The sequence below is a fragment of the Mixophyes fleayi genome, chromosome 6, assembly GCF_038048845.1.
Source record: "Mixophyes fleayi isolate aMixFle1 chromosome 6, aMixFle1.hap1, whole genome shotgun sequence".
NCBI classification, from domain to species: domain Eukaryota; kingdom Metazoa; phylum Chordata; class Amphibia; order Anura; family Limnodynastidae; genus Mixophyes; species Mixophyes fleayi.
In genome coordinates, this window is record NC_134407.1 from 193,777,149 (window position 1) to 193,797,624 (window position 20,476).

The 20,476-nt window shown below is 40.1% G+C and overlaps 2 protein-coding genes across 7 annotated transcripts in view; one reads left to right on the plus strand and one right to left on the minus strand.

Annotated features, from left to right (window-relative positions):
- Positions 1 to 9,831, minus strand: part of MFSD11 (major facilitator superfamily domain containing 11) — a 32,103-nt gene extending 22,272 nt beyond the window's left edge. The window contains exons 1-5 of the mRNA XM_075177749.1: positions 9,659 to 9,831; positions 7,280 to 7,436; positions 4,485 to 4,540; positions 2,638 to 2,745; positions 1,797 to 1,876 (exon numbers count right to left, since the gene is read on the minus strand). Coding sequence (XP_075033850.1) covers positions 1,797 to 1,876; positions 2,638 to 2,745; positions 4,485 to 4,540; positions 7,280 to 7,375 — 340 coding nt within the window. The 5' untranslated portion in view covers positions 7,376 to 7,436; positions 9,659 to 9,831. The remainder of the gene's footprint in view (positions 1 to 1,796; positions 1,877 to 2,637; positions 2,746 to 4,484; positions 4,541 to 7,279; positions 7,437 to 9,658) is intronic.
- Positions 9,832 to 14,217: 4,386 nt separating this feature from the next.
- SRSF2 (serine and arginine rich splicing factor 2) lies at positions 14,218 to 18,705 on the plus strand. Of its 6 annotated transcripts, XR_012677738.1 has the most exons (4): positions 14,218 to 14,749; positions 15,896 to 16,197; positions 16,471 to 16,574; positions 17,168 to 18,705. XR_012677738.1 is itself a non-coding variant. In XM_075177752.1 (3 exons), the coding sequence occupies exons 1-2, from the start codon at positions 14,394 to 14,396 to the stop codon at positions 16,188 to 16,190; spliced, it is 651 nt and encodes a 216-aa protein (XP_075033853.1). In that variant the 5' UTR covers positions 14,218 to 14,393; the 3' UTR covers positions 16,191 to 16,197; positions 16,471 to 18,705. The 6 variants fall into 6 exon arrangements, 3 of the variants coding, with proteins under 3 accessions (XP_075033853.1, XP_075033851.1, XP_075033852.1); XR_012677736.1 differs by having other exon boundaries at positions 15,896 to 17,271; positions 17,715 to 18,705; XR_012677737.1 differs by having other exon boundaries at positions 15,896 to 16,574.
- The last annotated feature ends 1,771 nt before the right edge of the window (positions 18,706 to 20,476 follow it).

Here is a 20,476-nt window from a genome sequence, read left to right on the forward strand (position 1 = left end):
CGTTGTTTTACAACATGCACAGTTTATAATATGGAATTCTTATTTTTTTGTATAGAATCATCTGTTCAAGGAACATCTTTGGGGAATTTTTCAGCTATTCAGTCACACATCTACTGCATGTCCCTATCCTGGCTGAAAGCCCTGAACAACAGAGTTAATTTGTCCATTTCATACTGCTCTGCTCACAATTCTACTGTCGCAGACAAAAAGAAAAAAAGAGGTTTAAAATAGTCCCTGGTGTCGGGAGGAAATCGGTTTATCAAATCACTGCAGCAATGAGAACGCCAGCTAACTACAGCTTTGGGTTGTTCAGGGACACATACATAATAGAGTTTCCTGTAAATATTTATATATATTTATAAATAAATCGATAAAGTCCCCAACATCTAACCAGTAGAGGGAGAACTGTTATTAATCAGTATTAAGTAATCTTCCATAAGCCCACTGAATCTAAGAGAAGAGTTGCCTTTTATATAAAATCACAAATATACATGTAATAAGTTCCTATACCTTCACAGAATTTAAGATATATTTACATTTGCCACAGAGTTCAGTGTCAGTTACTGTTTTCTGTTATCAGCTATTTTCTGGCCAACTTTATCTCAAACATCTTCCACTGTGATAAGTTCCTTAACTAGTCACATACAAAATATCAGGGGGGTGTATTTACTAAACTGCGGGTTTGAAAAAGTGGCGATGTTGCCTATAGCAACCAATCATATTCTAGCTGACATTTTGTAGAATGTACTAAATAAATAACTGGAATCTGATTGGTTGCTATAGGGAACATCTCCACTTTTTCAAACCCGCAGCTTAGTAAATATACCCTAAGTAGCAAGATATCCAAACACAAAGCTGTGATCATAGAGACAGTGAAAGAATATAATAATAATTAGGTGTAAATTGTTCAGATCATTAGCAGAAATGCTGGGAAATGTGGCCAGGAGAGTACCGCTATGGGCCTATGTGTGTACATTAACACGTGCCAGAGAGAAACTGACAAATAACCGGGCTACTCAACCCAAGTGCCAACATCTGGTGCCTCAAACAAATTAGAAAATGACCCCTCGCTCAGGTTAACAAAAATATCAAGAAAATTATGTGTCAGCCGCAAAGTAAATATAAATAGAATATCAACATCTCATGTTCTGTCTAGGTGCGGGGACTTTCACATGTATATTTCTCAAACCATGTAGGATTTTTGGAAAGCAGCTGTATAACAGTTTTCTGTTCTGCACAAAAGTCTACTGGTTTGTACGTTTCTCCATTAGTCATCATCATCACCATTTATTTATATAGCGCCACTGATTCTGCAGTGCTGCACAGAGAACTCATTCACATCAGTCCCTGCCCCATTGGAGCTTACAGTCTAAATTCACTAATATATACATACACACAGACTAGGGTCAATTTTGATAGCAGCCAATTAACCTACCAGTAGGTTATTTGAGTGTGGGAAGAAACCGGAGCACCCGGAGGAAACCCACGCAAACATGTGTGACTTTTCACCACTATATAGCAAGCAATAGGAAGCTATATTGTCACTAATAAACTGTGACAGATCACTTGTTCTCACATTGATTTTAGCAGGCGAGAACATCCCTTTTTTCTGTCTAAAGACCATCATATTTCTGTGGATACTATGTAAGGGTCATAACTATGTTCTTGCATGCCTATTATTTCAGAATTTCAACACCTGTTAAAGGCGACAGAATATAGCTTTACAACAAGTTTTGCACGTCAATTTAAAACAATTATGACAAGCAACAGAGCAGTCATTCATAAATAGTACTCACCAGCAGCAGCAATCCCGATTAAAACAGATAAGGTGTAAAATGACCATGTGAATGGCTGGATAAACATGGCTATATAAGCACTGAAAAAAAAATGAAAGCAGAAAATTACATTTAAAAAAATGAAAAAAAAAAAACCACACAACCAAGAGGGAAAAAGCAATGATATAATTACTTGTTTCTACTTTCAAACAAAGCATAAGAGAGAATTGATAATCAAACACAATCAAAATTGTAACTTGGAAGGACAGGAACAAGGCTCAATTTAAAGTTACTGTTGGATTAATTTTTTTCTAGCAGAAATCTCTAGTCTAGAACGTTTAGCGATCTTTTGACTGTGTCTTGGCACAATTTTGCCATGTTCATGGGGCTCAAATGACCGCCAGAGATACCCAACTTAAGCTGGGTACACACTAAATGGTTTTCAGTCGATGATCGGGCCAATCACACGACAGACGACGAACGATTATCATTCCAAAGCTCATCGTATTGTTTCATTTGACTTTTAAATCAAACTATAACTTCTCAACGATGGAACGACGTCCTTTCAATTCTGCAGTGTGGCGTTTTTGTTAAGAACATGCAGAATTTAGAACAAACTTGGGACATCTCCCCCCCTCTCCACCTCTCAGCTTCGCTAGGTTACCAAAAAATGTTTTGTTTCCACAAAACGTCCCATTAGAGACTTGTAACAATGGTTGCTGTGACTAACGTGGATCATCTGGGGGGGACCAATTTACACCTTGATCTTTCCATGTCTGAGACTTTGTGATACTCATATTCCAGAGTGTGTCATCATACTGCATATCAGCATGACCACAATATGTCAACAACCATTACTCACCTGTAAAATATTCCACTGAAGAACATGGACAGCTGACAACCAATCAACGCAACCACAGATGGAGCAATAAGATTGGAGGCTGAAAACACTCCATATATGATAGCCATGCTGTGAAGAAAACACAGGTATGTTATATATACACTCTAACCTTTGATAAACACACTCCCATTTCTATCTTCCCTCCTCATTTAGGGAGATTTACAAAATCATCATCACCATTTGTTTATATAGCGCCACTAATTCTGCAGCGCTGTACAGAGAACTCACTCACATCAGTCCCTGCCCCATTGGAGCTTACAGTCTAATTCCCTAACATACAGACAGACTAAAATGCAATTTAATAGCAGCCAATTAACCTACCAGTATATTTTTGGAGTGTGGGAGGAAACCAGAGCACCCGGAGGAAACCCACGCAAACACGGGGAGAACATACAAACTCCTCACAGATAAGGCCATGGTCAGGAATTGAACTCATGACCCCAGTGCTGAGAGGCAGAAGTGCTAACCACTAAGCCACCGTACAAAATGAACCATAGTCACACAAAACATATATAGAACGGGATTTATGTTATAGAAATATATTTGGTAGTGCTCAGCTTGTTGAAGGGTACTCTAAAGATGTTTTGTTAAAAAGTCATTGCTTAGTAAGGTCAATCAAATATTAACCTGGTTATAGGATACTTTGGCTACCCCAAGCATTGTTGAATTGGAATCAATGGCTGATATCCAATTTCATCAGCAGACATTGACTTATGACCATATTAGTACCGGTATACGGCAGACGCTGGTCAGGTGACGTGTAAGAACAGTGGTCACATGACTGCAGGGAAGGCTGAAGTCAGCTATTCAACACACCCACATCCTGTTTTGAAGTTCTCACATAAACAGTGGAATGTTTGTTTGTCTTTATCAAGCAGTAGATTTGGAACACACCTGATAACTGAGAGCCTTTGTTTAAGGTTGGGTACACACTACAGAAAATTTATCCCGATGCAATATTGCTAACGATTTTACCAACGACAAGAGCGAGCCAAGAATATATTACAGAAATGCTCTCCTCTGATTTTAATTGTGAATGTAAGCTAATATAGGAGGATAACAAATCTGTGGTAACATACATGAATGTTTATAATTTATCCTTTGGTGAATGCGGACGTAGGATTGACTTTCACTGAAATATGGCAGCTAGCAATGAGCAATTTATTCATAATTAGAGCTGTTTTGACACTCACAAAAACCAAACCCTAGAGCTGGCAAGTGGGCAATCAAAAACACAGCTTGACTGAAGTATTTTCAAACAAGTCCCTCTTTATTTCATATCTTTAAAGAAATAGCAGTGACGGAAATGAATATATTAGCCCAAAATAACGAACTGTTGTTTCAACAGGTACTTGTTTTTTTAAAAAGCGAAGTAAAAATATGTGTTTTAATTTTTCAATCAAATGGTGTTTCAGAGTTGCCTCTCAAATAAACCAGTCGACTTTTTGTGCAAAAAGCAATAGAATTTTCTATATTATCTATCTAAAGTAACTGCTGGACTTGTTCAATGAAGCAGGTTGGCCTTTGGACAGCAAAGGCTGACTGCTATCTGCTGTCTAGAGGGAGGCCTACCAAGTTGGATGTAGTCCACTGGTTGAACAGTGCTGTTCTACAACATAGCAACATGTTAATTTTTTGGTTTAGTTCCACTTTAATATGTATATTACTGCACTATTTTCCCAATGAAGTACACTATAAAACACAAAACTCATTTACCACACACACATACATACCACATGGACGTAGAACGCCTATGTGCATGAGCCCTTATAAACAAATCCTAATGGTTAAAACAAACTTTAATGTACCTTGTGTAACCAGTGCCATGGAATTCTGTGTTGTTTAAGCTGGCAATCACGGTTTGCTGTGGTGAAAAATGAGAAATACACATTAGACAAACAGTTTCCAATTAGGGGGTAAATGTATCATACTCCGGTTTCTTCAAGTCGCCGGAAATCGGCGAGTTGACAGCTAAAATTTAAAGCGGCGCTGCCTTGTAAAGGCAAGTTTCCCTTTACAAGGCAGCGCCGCCTTAAATTTTAGCCGTCAACGCGCCGATTTCCGGCAACTTGAAGAAACCGAAGTATGATACATTTACCCCTAGATATCCATAAAGGGTTGCTAAAACATTAATGACTATTTTCCAATACTTAACGTGTGCAATCACACACACAACTATTAGTTGCCGTTCTTTTTCTTTGAAATATTCCCTGGCAGCCTTAACAATGGGTTAGTTCCTTTCTATCCTTATGTAGAGGCCTCGAAACAGAAACATCCCCCCCTCTGTTCCTGGAACTTCGTGGAGAGAGAAAAAAAATCAAGCTACTTTGATGTCCTAACTTGTCACCATTAGTTCTATTTGAGGAAGAACCAAACGTCCTTGTCTGCAGCGGAAAGATTTCCTGACGCAGAGTCCATTCTGAATGAATCTGCTTTCAACGGAGATAACTGGCTGCTACATTCTGCTTGACTGCTACGTGAACAGCCGTGAGACCTCAGATTGCTGTCTGTCCAGGACATTATATTATGAAAGAGACTAGAGTCCTGTTTGAGCAAATCCTGAGATGTTTGATGGTAAGACAAGATAAAATTATTAAATTGCATTCTAGACTGCTCTTAAATCCAGAAAATTTACAATCTCCTCTTGCTCTGTGACCATGCACCACTGACAGTAGATGGACCACCGCACCTATTTTTTTTAAGGCTAGATTGACGTTTCTCCAGCTCATCCCTTTCCTTATGGCTCTAGTCCATTACTAGCTGTGGTACAAGGAAAACTCTATTCTTACTACGATCTTCAAACAGGGAATTCTGAACTGCAGTAGAGCTTGATGCTCAATTTTTCGTCATGAATTTATATAAGTGTTTAAGCGGAATCTCTATATTATCCAAATTAAAAAATCAGGGAAGTTCTTTAATTTACCTGGACACACTAGCAGAAATCTGATCCGGAAAATTTAACTCAGACTGACAATGCCCATAATCTAAGTGCATACTTCTCTGGGAACTTGCTCTCTCCATTCCCTGCATAACACACAAATCTTCCTTAGTTACAAAAGATTTCTTCATCCCAGAGGTCAATGTTTGAAATTACTCAGGTGGCTGAAAAGGATTTCCTACAGGTCAGGAATTGCACATTACACAGAAGATCCCTTCACAACACCCAAGTAAAGGTTTGTTACAGGATCCAGACACGATGCTCTTAAGTTTTACTATCTGTCTTTTCTTCCACAGGCTCTGAAAGAGTACTGAGTAGGGAGATTATTTACTAACTAACTAAACATAGTGATCCAACAACAAAAGCAACCCTAATCTGGGGTTTTACCTAGGAAGGGTGCTCTTCGGCTGTTTGGGATGGGGAGGGGGAGGCACTCAGGCACCATAATGCTGGCAGTCCAGGGGGTAAATGTATCAAGCTGAGAGTTTTCCGGCAGGTTTGAAAGACCAATCAGGTTCTAGCTATCATTTATTTGGTACATTCTACAAAATGATAGCTAGAATCTGATTGGTTGCTATAGGCAACATCTCCACTTTTCAAACCCACCGGAAAACTCTCAGCTTGATACATTTACCCCCAGAAGTGCTTTCCCAGAATAAGTATCTAGTCGCCTGGTCTGTTCCAAGTCTAATAGAATTAGCGACTCTACTCCTGGTGCTCAATCGTCCAGGAGGAATCAGAGGAGGCTAGCAGCGCTATCTGGAGGTGCAGGGAATGACATTTGCAGTTCTCTGCTACGCCTGATGCGTCCTTTGAACAGGGCGCATCCACAACGCCCTGACATTTTTAAATCTGAACTCCAAGCTATATGCATTGCCTTGCATTTGCTTCCGGGGTAGATAGCCCTTATCCTACCAGCAGTGCATCCCTGGAGCAGTGAAGACATGTAAGCCCCACATACAAAAAATAAACACGCTATCCTCAGACACCACGGAAGAGGAGGAGTTGACTATATACTACCTAGTACCGTTTCCTGTCTCTACCAAGGGCTAGAAAGGACTTGCCCATCGTTAAGGCTGAAAGGGATTGAAGAGTAAAGATTTGACCAAACTGGATAACCTCTTTAACCTCAACAAACAGTATCATGGATAGATATCCTGGAATCATCCACTGGTTTTGCCACTAAGCAATCAGTGCCATTCAGCCAACAAGACATCCGTGTCATTGTAAAATCTATACATGCATTTTGAAAATCAAAGTCACACTGATGATAGAATACATTACAATTTATATTTGTTTACATAAACATTTCATCATTTCTATTTTCTCTATATACAAAGTGTTTGGAAACACATTTGTTTGTTTTTAACTAAAAGTAAAAATCACACTGTATTCAGTTTCTTCCTAGCTACTGGGAGAAAGTCACAATTATATATGTAGCTTTCAAATGACATTAATCCCTCTCAGATTGGAATAGTAATGCTTTTGCCAAGAGTGGCAATTGTTAGGTTTGCGTGTTCTTATAAAAAAAAAAAAGTGTCAAAGCCTTTGGAATGGATAACCCCCCAAAACAGGACATACCGGTAAGTCATGTACAAAATTATTGATTGGTTTAACAGAACGTTGTTCAGATGAAACACAATTGTGTGTTGCCAGGACACTTACCGCAACATTACCGCATGTCTGGAAGGCGGTAAACATGAACATGAAAGCGAAACCCAGGACAAAAATGTTCAAGAATTTCTTCTGCTCCGGAGTCATTGTTGCTTTTAAGATCCAATCAAATTAATAGAAAAATGGTCACAACTTTTGTAGCCACCAACTGCAGAAGAGATCCAAAGCGTTTTTATACAATTCAGCATAGTATTAATATATAACAGTATGTATAACACGAGAACAGTTTGACAATGATTTTCTTGGATATGAGTGCCACAGTGGATCATAAAAATGAATACAAACATAATATTATTAAACTATAATAATAAAAATAAATGTGTATATACCCTAAAGCATACTCTAATATGTTCATTCAATCTGATCATTTTGCTAGTGAAATGCAAAAACAAACCACCACCTACAAAAAGACACTTATACATGGGGCTATAACCTGATCTATGATATGTACAGTCAAATAGATCAATAATTACTGATAAATCAAATCTTATCGCTAAAAAATACAATTGTAGTATGTGTGCCTCAACTGTAAATGGATGTGATTGGACAGAAATACAAAGCACTCATCCCATTGTGCCCTACTGATAAACCATTTAGATCTGCCGAGTTATAGGCAGGTTACAGTGGTGAAAGTTTTGACAATTTTTTCAGGTCTGCAGATATACGCTGGGATGTTAAGAGCACAATGTAGCTCATGAGCCCTAAATTTCTTTACGTGGTGATCTGCAGTTAATATCTCCACTGTTTTTATTCACTAGTGTCAAAGGCTTGTTATCGTGGCAAACAATAGGTTTATCCTGGATTACATCTGATGCATTTGTCTACAGTGTAGGAAGCAGTGAATGAAGCAACTTGTAGCTACTGTGCAAGGTTTCTGTAGAAAGCGCTCGTCTGCAAACACATGTATAAATTGTTTTTACTGTACACAGTGATTCCAAATAAATAGGGAGAAAAAGAATGACTTGAATTATTATTTTTAAAATTGATTACTGAGCACTACCCCACATTAAACTCTCACAATTCCTATAATGTAATTTTTTTTGTTTTACCTTGTATACTATAGCACAAGCAAAAACTAAGTATGGTCCGTTGAACTTTGTTTTCCCAGGAGAGGGCATTTATTCAGCGTACTATGCCCTCTCCCTGGCAAGCTGTCTGTTAATCACCACTTGTGTGATTAGTTGATTTCCAGAGTATTATAAAACTACAACACTATATTATATACACACACACCATCTGTTCACAGGGGAATCTAGATTGACTGTAATCATTATTATTTAGCCATATAGCGCCACTAAGAATGCAGCACCGTAAAGAGAACTAACTCACATTAGTCCCTGCCCCATTGGATCTTACAGTCTAAATTCCCTAACACACACACAGTCAAATACACAGACTAGGGTCAATTTTGAAACCAGCCAATTAAGCTACCAGTATGTTTTTGGTGTGTGGGAGGGAACAGCAGCACCCGGAAGGAAACCCACACACAAATACGGAGAGAACATACAAACTCCTCACAAATAAGACCATGGTTGGGAATTGAACTCATGACCCCAGTGCTGTGAGGCAGACGTCTCACAATATATTTAACTTACACGGTTAGTAAAGTACAAACTGATATTTATTTCATAATGTATTAAATTATTGTTTATGTTTCTTTGAATAAGATGTGCTTCCCCAAGCAGAGCTTCAGGGGAACCCTGCTTGGTTGTTTTCTAACACCACAGAGCACAAAGCACCACGTAGTGAAGCAAAAAAATAATAACATTGGAGGTCCCGGCAACAGTATCTGTTTCAAAGCAAAGCTCAAGTTTTGTTTTAAAGTGCAATATGCTGCTTATTTATAGCCATAGAATGTAAACAGGAAGGTGGGGTGGTGGGCAAAACAAAAACCACCACCAAGTTGTGCATTATCACTAACATTAAATATAATTAAAAAAAAAAAATAGAACAAGCTACATGCAAACACAGTGCAAGTAAAGACAGTGATGGGTATGGTAACATCAGAAATAATGTTTCTAGGACCAAACACATTTACATGTGTTAAAAACACATTTCAAAACCACCAGTGGGTAAGAGCCCTAAATGAAAAAAAAACTAGGAAAATAGAACAGGAAGGACCAGGGATACATCATTGCCTGAATCAATGTACTACGTTTAGTCAGCAAGTTTATGTGCAGTTCTTTTATTTTTAATGAGTTCTAGAATACTAATGTTAAACTGTTTATACCAACGTTCTAAGTCTAATAGGAGGGACAGAAAAAGAAACCGGTTCTTCCAGGAACCATTTCCTGCCTTTCATACACTGTCTTATACTGCACAACACATGAAAACAAATTAAGCCATTCATTTTATATTGGGTCTCCCTACCTGGTGGATCCGAGCTCTGCAGACTGGCCCCAGCCTCAGCACATAAGATAGGACAAGTTTGCCGGGTGAAGGAAACGGGACGACTTCTAGTCAGCTGACTTGTAAGAGACAGACATATTTTATCCCACACTTCTTCCAGATGTCAGCTGATCAAGGTGGAGTCTCCCTGAGCTTATTGGGAAATGAAGTCAAATGATGAGGCTGCAGATTTTTAACATGGGAGGAGCATGCACTTCTGCAAAAAGACGACTACCCCCCCTGTGTCTGCAGCACATACATAAACCATTTCTTCTGGGTATGGTGTGTTGATAATCTGTGGGAGGGAGCAGTATCTGCTGTTAACATGAAACCCTACTCAAAATGAATGCAGAGCTTTAAGGTTATAGACCTTGGTACAACGCTGCAGGATATGTTGGCGTTATAATAAAATGTCTGCTGAAAGACAAAGAACTAAAGCCTCATTGTCTGCTCACCATGTGCAGAGGAAGCTGGGAACTACATCTCCCAGAGATCCCTGGCTGCTGCCACATCATCATTCAGAGATACTTAACTCCTTCATGTCCACAGGCCTATTGAAACTTGTGTACCTAGGCTTACAATGCTTGGCAGCTGTTTCATTCATAATATTTGTGGGGGGGATTTATATTTCTAATTAAGAAAAGGTTCTATTACCTGGAATACTTGGGGCTTTCTGGACACTTTTGTTTTCTGTAATTTGGAGTACCATGTCTAATGTACATTTGGAAATAATCAGTGTCTTCCTCATTTCTTCTCTAGGTATCCTCACAGTACCTGTAGGAGAAAATTCCCAGTGATTATGCTTTTGTCTATGACATTGTCAGGGTCTTTCCTGCCATGAGCCAATTTAAATGTTTCTTTATGAAATAAAATAAATTCCATTGCATTACAAGAACTTCAAGATCAGTACAGATGGGGTATTTCCTGATCTGTGTTGGGTCCTATTCATGGGAGTCTGCAGTTCTACTACTTGGGGGTAATAACATAGTTTTATGGAGTTCAACAGAGATTCTGCTGGCATGCATTCTACGTATGCCCTAATTGGTTTATTGCATGTCTATATTTTGTGCATCTCATTTTTAAACAGCTGACCAGGTACCCTTAATTTATTTGGCAGATCTGTGCTCTTCATCTACATAACCAAGAGCTGAAAAGATCGTGACACTAAACTCTATAGAAATCTAGTCGTGAATGCATACACACTTTACATCCGAAACACCATTGTTCCACCATTAAGCGAGATATTTAGTACGTTTATAAAATCAAATAAAATGATACAATGAGCTTTGGAACGATAATCGTTCATTGTTGAAGAGTACACACTAATACGATATTGGGATGAATATCACTTATCGTGTGATTGTCCCGATACTTGGGTGAAAAACCTGTAGTGTGTACCCAGCCTTAGCACTTTAACCAATCCAAATAAGCTCCTACCAGGGGGCATCGCACAGTATCAGGATCTGGTGAGTACTTTCTGGGAATAAGGTTATACGTTGTCACTATGAGACATGGTGACTTGATGAGGTTATATGGTGGCATTTTCATAGTATCCATAATGGTGGCAGACAAATGGTATTTAAGTACAACACATGTAATTTGTCTGACAATGGGACGCAGTTTTCATTATCAGTATCACATTTTTTATTGCATTAGGGTGTGCTGTGTTGTTTCACGTTTCTTGTTCCATTTGTTGCAGCTAATGCAAATTTAACCCGCTCTGAAAAAAAACAGGGAATGTAAATGCTGATACGTGCCGTATTTTGCGTCAAATTGCACTGCACATGTCCAGAAACAGACTAAACACCATCGAATTCATCGTTTAGCACAATGGACACTTGTGAAAGCCCACGATTTTATGGGTGGAACCGGGAGAGGAATGGATGTATGCGAGCAGTCAATGTACAGTAAGGTCGTGCCAAGCTCGAGCAGTGCCCGATTAAAACTTTGGACATCTCAAAGGTTCGTGTTTTTCTGTCATATCTCTTGCACCAGCTACAGGACGGGTGTAAATGCCGACTGATAGTGATGATGGTTGCATGCTGCAACATGTGTACGCAATGAGGAGCAACTGTAAAGCCCTACGTTTTCTGTTTTGATGAATCCCAGTCAAAAGAAAATTCAAGTTGTTAGGTCTGTGGTGGTGTCTCCAGCTCTGTGCAGGGCCGGCGGAACACGGGAAGCGGGGAAGCGGGATAAGCAAAGCGGGGGGCGCCAGGCCTTAGGGGCGCTGCCCCCGCCTGCCATCCCCCACTTCTCCGCCGGCCTTAAAAAAAAAAAAAAATACTCACCTGATGTCCGTTGCGGCAGCGCCCTCCTCCCTCTGCAATGAATGTCAGGCGTGATGTCATCACGCACATCGCGCCTAACATTCATTGCAGACTGAGCAGTGAGGAATGGATGAAGAGGAGCGCCGACAAAAGACAGAAAAATAAGAGAACTTGGAGAAAAGAAGACAGAAGAGAACAAAGAAGGCAATAGAAAGGTAAGTCAGAGAAAAAGAATGAGAAAGGGGCGCAGCTTTAAAAAAAAGGAGAGAAAAAGCAATGAGGAGAAAAATAATGAAAAAGGGGCGCAGCTTTAAAGTGGAGAAATATAATGAAAACGTGGCGCAGCTTGAAAGAAAGGGGAGACAAAAAAAGGCAAGGGGGAGAAAAAGAATGAGAAATGGGCTCATAAAAGACAAAAAAACAGCATGATGTGCGAAATGTGAATGTGGGGAGACATAAAAAGCATAAAAATAGCATGTGTGCAGTGTGATGATGAAGGGGGCACAGTGTGGTGATAAAGGGGCACAGTGTATAGAAGGAGGTGACATATGTTTATGAAGGAGAAGAGTGTGATGAAGAAGGAGACTGTCCCCTCTATTTAACCTTTTATGTTTTTATTTTGGCCTAGGGGTGCCTTTGAAAAATTACTGAGACTGTGAGGGTGTCTCAGACCAAAAAAGTTTGGAACCTTTGGAGAGAGAGAGGGGAGACTTGCATCCAGGACACCTAAAAAGTAAGTGACAATAACTTCTTACCCACTCCTACAATTTCTATTATCTTATGAGTTTATGGAGAAATGATATTATTGTATCAGTGTCCTTAATAATATTGTATATAATAGTCATATTTACATCTCTGTAATTTGCAGAAAATGTAAAATTGTATTACAAACAATACATATTCTTCACTTATATTATTCATATATCAATAAATGCTTGCGGTTTCATGTATTACTCTCTTTATTACGTTTTATTATATGATCTGTATTAAAAGAAGCAAAGAATTATAGACTTAAACAATAATTTATACAAGAGGAGGGCGCAAATTTATTTTTTTTGCAGGGGGGCACCAGACATGCTTACACCGGCCCTATCCCTGTGAAATCCCCCAAATAACTGGTTTTGCAGCATTTCAGTAATGCAAAGGAGCAATTGCATTTCGTGTTGGTTTCATTTGTACATAGATTCTCAAAGAACAAAAAAATACCCACATATAGTAAATAAGTATATTAATTTATTGCTATACAAACTTCCATCTCTTTAACTCTTGGAAAATGATACAAATATTGTGAGGATGTAGATAGTTAAGAGGAATTGTTAAGAGCAATTATTGTAGGCCAGACGCTTCTTTGTTTATATGTTTGTTTTAATAAGTTTAAAAAAGTCTATTCAAGCTAGTTCTCTGTCTGTGCAATCATATGTAATTATCTCAGAGCTGTAGGTAATTACTATATGTGGGTATTTTTCTATGTGAGCATTTTTCTTGTGGGCATTTGTGTCAGTGGGGTTTTATCCGTGAGCAATTTTCCTGTCATTTCTTTTCATGTGAGCATTTTTTGCTGGTGAACTAGGATAGAAAAATGTTTTTGGTCTGTGAGATCAGTACAGATGGGGTATTTCCTGACCTGTGGGGATCCCATTCATGGAAGTCTGCAGTTCTACTACTTGGGGGTAATAACCAGGCACGGGCTGGCAAAGTGCGGGGCGCACAGGGGGCCGCGTCACACGAGGGCCGCTTGTAATATTCATTAAATATTGTATTCAACGGGGGCTCAAATAGCTGTCAGACAGAGCAGCCCTGAGGCCTAATACCCCCCTGCCCAGCCCTCGTAATAACATACTTTTATGGAGTTCACCAGAGATTCTGCTGGCATGCATTCTACATATGCCCTAATTGCTGTATTGCCTTAAAGCACTCAAATTCCCACAAATACTGACAACTTCTCATGTCTATCTTCTACTATTGCTAGTGTTTGGATTGTCTTAACGCTCATGGCTACATAAAGAATACCATTGCAACGTCGGCCATTTCAACAAACGTATACTTTTCTATGCAAATAACCAAGCGCCGTTGTGGCGGGAGTATGTACGCCATGAGGCTAGGTATCCGCCATCTTGTCGGGAGATGATGCCTGCGATGGGCGTGGCCACTCGGATAGATAGCCAATGAGGCGCTATCCCAAAGCTATTTCTAAAGTCCTGATTGGCTCCGCGGAGAGGGGCGGGAAAGCCAGAAGCTTACCTTCCCAGCCGCCGCCATTTTGTGGCACAACGAGGCGGTTATAAGGGAGGGGAAGAGCTTCGGGCTCGATCTTATTTCAGTCCGGTGTTGGCAGCCGCCTGGAGGCGGAGAGCGAGAGGCAGGAGGACGGCGGGCGGACGTATCCTCCACAGACGGCAGTCTACTACACCGATAACTCGGTGTCTTAAGTTGGTAGATCGACCACTATGAGCTACGGTCGGCCTCCGCCAGACGTGGAAGGCATGACTTCTCTCAAGGTAGATAACCTGACGTACCGGACGTCCCCGGAGACCCTGCGCCGCGTGTTCGAGAAGTACGGCCGCGTCGGCGACGTCTACATCCCCCGTGACCGCTACACCAAGGAGAGCCGCGGCTTCGCCTTCGTCCGCTTCCACGACAAGCGGGACGCGGAGGACGCGATGGACGCCATGGACGGGGCGGTGCTGGACGGCCGAGAGCTGCGGGTGCAGATGGCGCGCTACGGCCGCCCGCCCGACTCCCACCACGGACGCCGAGGGCCCCCGCCTAGGAGATACGGCGACTACAGCCGCCGGAGCAGGAGGTGAGTGTCCTCCATCTTTGTGCCTGGTAGGGAGAGCAGGCCTGTGGCTGTCTGAGCCGACCATGCGGGTCATCCAAGATGGCGCTGCCTCCATCGTCCATATAGATTTACCCGCCTCTCAGATAATCTTTGGTATCCGATGTATATTGATCTAATCCAGGTGTGATCTAAATGTATCGTCTCTATGGACCAGGATTACTAATCTGTGGGAGGTGGGATGTAATGCAAGTATTTTGTCTTAAATCTATATTCTTGCATACAGTTGATTGGTGTTGGATTGTCCAGTCTAAAATAATTAGTAATTGGTTATAAACGATGTTTAATTGTCAGATATTATTTTTTTACTTTGTAAAAGATTACTGGCATGCACACAGACTTCTATATCATAGGTCAGTGATCCTTTGTTACCCTGCATCAGTATTTTCCCTATCCGGGTGGTATGTATTCAGTATTATGTGCAGTTACAGGTTTATGATTATTTTTTGCTTCTTCACTTGATCATATACTGTGAGTGGTAGATTGAAAAGCTTGTTGAGGCATTAAGACTATTTAGATGCAAATTAAAGAATAAATCTGGTATTCATACCCATGATTTCACTGAGTGATACTACTGTGGCCTGTCAACAAGGCAGGTCCATGGGCAGCATGGAGGCTTAGTGGTTAGCACTTCTGCCTCACAGCAACTAAGGTCATGAGTTTGTTTCCTGAGCATGGCCTTATCTGTGTGGAGCTTGTATGTTCTCCCTGTGTTTGCCTGGGGTTCATCCCACACTCCGAAAACATACTGGTAGGTTAATTGACTGTTATTAAATTAACCTTATTCAAACATTTCCTAACATACACATACCAATAGAGACTAAGTTCCAATGGGACGGACTGATGTGAGTGAGTTCCCTGTACAGTGCTGTGGAATTGGTTGCGCTATATAAGTAAATAATGAGAATAGAGGACTATTCAGGTTTTTTTTAAATGTAATCTCCTTTAGTCTACTTGCATCACTCTTGCTGGACATTGGTAATTGGGGTACAGTAGAACTGTATATGTAAGGCACCACTTGGTTGGACAATCTTATGGATTGATGTCATGGGTATATGTTCTAGAAAATAATTGACTATTGCAATGTCTAACCAGTTTCCCTTATTTCAGTCCAAGACGAAGACGACGCAGCCGATCCAGAAGCAAGAGTCGATCACGGTCACGCAGCCGGTCTCGCTACAGTCGCTCCAAGTCTCGTTCCCGCACTAGGTCCCGTTCTCGATCTACTTCCAAATCTCGCTCTGCCCGGAGGTCAAAGTCCAAGTCTTCCTCTGTGTCCAGATCACGGTCTCGCTCCAGGTCTAGAACTGGGGTTTCGCCCCCACCAAAGAACTCAAAATCCAGATCGAGGTCCCCAACACCACCTCCAAAATCTCCAGAAGAGGAAGGAGCTGTGTCTTCTTAGACTTGAGGTAATTTGTTTGAGCATGTGCTTTGTGAAGGGTTTGAAGGCTTTTAGTTAGGCTTTAAAAACAGTAATCTTGTACTTTAAACACTCAATCGTTTAACACCGCCAGTTACTGGGAAAAGATTTATAGATGTGTGTATATATACCAGGCTTCACTTACTGTAACCTGTTAAGCAGGTCTATAGGTTGCTGGGTGTTATGTGGTGTTTTAAAATGTTATGTTTGGGCTATCCATTTGATGACTGTTTAAACCAATATCTGCATTTTCCCCTCAAAGCTGCGGGCTCCAGTTGCTTAAGGAGTAGTGAGCTGTATTGCAGATATTAAGTGGTTTTTCCTGATCCTCCAGGGAGCAGTTTCTGTGGGCGTATAATGGAGCAGGTTTGTGTCTGTTGTTGAAGATGCACTATCCTGGAATCTGTCAGACACTGTTTCATGTTACTCCTCTTTAGTTAGGCTCAAGTACTATGAGGGTGAAGGAGCAGTGACACTTCAATCTGGACAATGCAAGGGATTTTTAGGGTTTTGCTACCTTACTGTACACTTTCATCTGTTTATCATGGCTTCCAGCAGGTAATGTGTAACACATTGTCAGAAAGGACTATGTACAGTTCAGAAATGACCTTTGCACACTTTGCTTAGGTTAATAAGTCTTAGGACTCCCACTTTCAAGGATAGTGTGTCTTTAATCTCAACTGTTTGGTCTTTCAGCTGTGTTTCAAGTTTAATTACAAATACCTCCTAAAATCCCTGTTAATGTACAAACCACATTAAGAGCACTAATAGAAGAAATGTCAACTGCCCTCAACAGTTTACAGGGGGACAACATGTGATAACCTTGCTCTTACGATTTCTGCCCCTACCCAGATCTGTCAAATGTCTGGTAAATATTGTCCTTGCGTGTACTGTAGTTCTTAGGATGCTGTTAATTGAGATACTAATTGTCTTTTTCTCCTTATTCTCCCCAACTCCAGAGTCTTCATAAAGAATTCGACACACTGGACATGTCTGTGATGATCGTTCAGTAGTTGTAAACCCCTCAAACCTTCACGGAGCAAGCAAACAGCCTACCGATAAGGTGGTTATTTGTATGGTTTTTGTTCTAAATTTTTACCTGTTTAAGTTGCGCCTCGTGTGGCAGACTTTATATTTTATGTGCCATTTTGTTGCTGTTATTCAAATTTCTTGTAATTTAGTGAACGACAACAGATTTCATTGTTGGCTTGGATATTTGAGGTAATTTTGTTTCTGTTTAATAAAGATTTCTTTCAACTCCAAAGGGGGTTGTTGGATGTTCTGTCAAATGTTTCCCCTAACTGTAGATGCCTGTGCTTGGACATGAGAAGCTTCATTAATCGTTCAATTTTCACTTTGAAATTTCCTGTATGTAATAGCGTTTTAATGGGTGCTACTGAAATGCAACTGTATTTTCTATCAAATGCTCATGTAACAATGTTTCAAGGGAGTGTTTATGTTTGTCCACAACTCTAATCTTTTCTCTTGTGTATTTTTGTGCACTAGGCGCAGTTGTGTAGCAGTTGAGTAATGCTGGTTAGCTGTTAAGGTGGCGTGTTGCAGTGCAGAGTGCTTGGCTGTTTCCTGTTTTCTCCTGATTGCTCCTGTGTAACGCAGAAAAACAAATGGCTGTCCAGTTTGTTAGAATACCTGACAACTGCACGTCCAGTCGCCCGGGCCATGCATAAAATTATGGAGCATACAGTGAGCACATCTAACTGATGTTAAACACCTTTATTTTTTTCAGAATCTGATAAATGAGCATTTCTATGTCATGCAGGTGTCATTCCTTTGTATGTAATTTGAATATTTGGCTCTAACATTCTGTACTATAACCACTGTTTATGTAGTTAATAAAAAAAATTCTTTAAACAATGACTAACTTTATTTCACACTATCTGTAGGTAAAATGTCCACTTTATTGTAATTTCTACTTTATGCTCTTGGCTGCATAACCACATATTGTAACACCTCTAAAACACCAGACAGTAACAATACAGAACTGATAGGTCTTAACCTGACAGAGCACTTTCTGAAATGTATACACACAGAAGATTTCTATCATATTTGATGTAGTAAAAAGCTGTTCAAAGACTCTGCTGTGATAGTATAGACATAACTAAAGCATGTTAATGTTTCAATTTAAATTGACACATGCCTACCACCCAGAATCTTGCACACCTCTCCCCACCTGGAAAGTTCATACACCACTGGACTTGTAAGGCTTGATCGTTTTCTGAGATGTCTAAGCTCTAGCAAATGCAAACGATCATTTATTATAATCCATTCCTTCCACTGTGTACATAAATATACAAGACCCTCCACCCATTGCAGCTCAAAAATAACTTGTTGGGTTATTACACCTACCTCTTGCGTATCTACATCTGTCCAAGTCCAACCACCACATAGGGCAAGTGTGTTCTTCCCCCCCCTGAGACTCCATAAATGTAAAGAAGCTGTAAAATGAAATGCATTTGAAAATAAAGCTTTACTTCCATCTGTGTCTTGCTTGTTAAGTTTTATACAAATAATGAGATGGTGGTTTCACTGAAAGTGATAGAAGAGTGGAGGGAATGTTAATGAATGGCGTATATAGATTTGCTTGGGGGCTTATACTTGTTGCTAAAATAAATACAAAGAATTGACAAAGCTAAAATGAAAAGATAAAAATCACTTTATAAAGCAGGGGGATTTAATCCTTGGTGAAGTATCTGCTCAGTTTTCCTCTCCCATAGAAGTGGCAGCCACAGTACCTGGAAAAAGAGTGCATCTGGTGCGTCTCTGAAATTCAATATCCCCAAAACGTTTCACCTTGCCCTGTTAGACAACATTGGGATATGTTGAGTGACATTGGTTTTACTTATTTTTTTATATATAAAATTATTTTTGAGATTCAGGTCCTTAATAAACATATTTTAGACAATACTAGACTGCATATCAAGTTTTATAGTTTGCAATGGGTTGAGAGCTATGTCAGTGTAGAAATGTTTAAGTCTTAAAGGATATGGTGAGATTATTTTGTGCTGCTAATGTCATGTAGCGTTATGAGTATCCTTATATTATCAATGGATTAACTCCCCAGTAGGCTAAGTAGAGGCAGGGCAACGAGATGGCCCTGAGGCATATAGTTTGAATAATTTTTCCTGGTGTCTTGAGAAACTTAAAGTGGTTTCTGAAGACTATAACCTGACCATATAGGTGGGAATAGCTGATGTGGAGTATCTTGAGGAAATTGATGGTAATTTTGTCTCACCTTCATGGGAGCTGCAACTAATGGGCTGTACCTAAAGTACATGGAAAATCAAGCAAAATAAACAGTGCTGGATACTTTTTTTTTTTTTCCTTTTATTCATATTGGAGTCTGCCTTCCAAACTGAGCATCTACAGACGTCCCATCCAGAAGATAATGTTTGATAACAGAATCAATGACCTGACTGCTCTAGAAATAATCTACTAATCCAGGGCACAGAGCCTTAAAGAAAAGCACTGTACTCCATGAGGCTCTTTACTAAAATTGAAGATGGCACCCATGGGATGGGCATAGTAGTGGTGGAGCTGTCCTTCAGTTTAAAATTTAAAGTGCCCTAGCTCCAATTCCACCTACTGTACCCCTATGTATCGCAGCATCCCCCAATGGCACGTAAGAGTCTAAACCTAATATGATTGGATCATATTTTCGTAGACAGCCTGTGCCCTAGAATAAAACAAAATTAGAATAGCCTTTACAATGTGCTGCTCCAATCTACTGTTGTATGTTGTCATCACATATTGTACGCTTAAGTCGTGCAATCTTACAGGGTCTGATCATCAGTATAAAAGTCAATCACAACAGGAGTACTATGAAATATCTCCTGTGGATGTAGACAAGTGCCCAGGACCCATCTTCTTAAGGTCTTGGATATGTATTGCCTGGGATTTCCTGCACTGGTTCCGATGCCTGTACCTTTTTTGATCACCTGCAATTGAAATTAAGTAAGCAATCTTAACTCCTCAGGCTCCATGGCAGCCCTAATGAATCAGCTCATCCTTAATCAGCTGAGATAGGAGAAAAGTTGACACCCCAGAAGGTATAGGTGGTTGTGTATATAATATATATATATATAATGTGTGTAGTAAGTTTTTATAAATTTTTCCTGGGTTTACCTATGGTTCTCTGTGAAAATCAAGAGGGTCTTGATGTCACTTCTTATGGATATGCGCCCTGCAAAGTCAGAGGTAACTCACAAGATACGCACAGTTATCAGGTGACGTAACTTCTGGGTCAACTT

Bases quoted from the DNA above. Each gene is read 5' to 3' on its own strand.
- SRSF2 (XM_075177750.1), top strand. From the start codon at position 14,394: ATGAGCTACGGTCGGCCTCCGCCAGACGTGGAAGGCATGACTTCTCTC. The intron at 14,750-15,895 runs GTGAGTGTCCTC...CCCTTATTTCAG, and splicing joins TACAGCCGCCGGAGCAGGAG to TCCAAGACGAAGACGACGCA.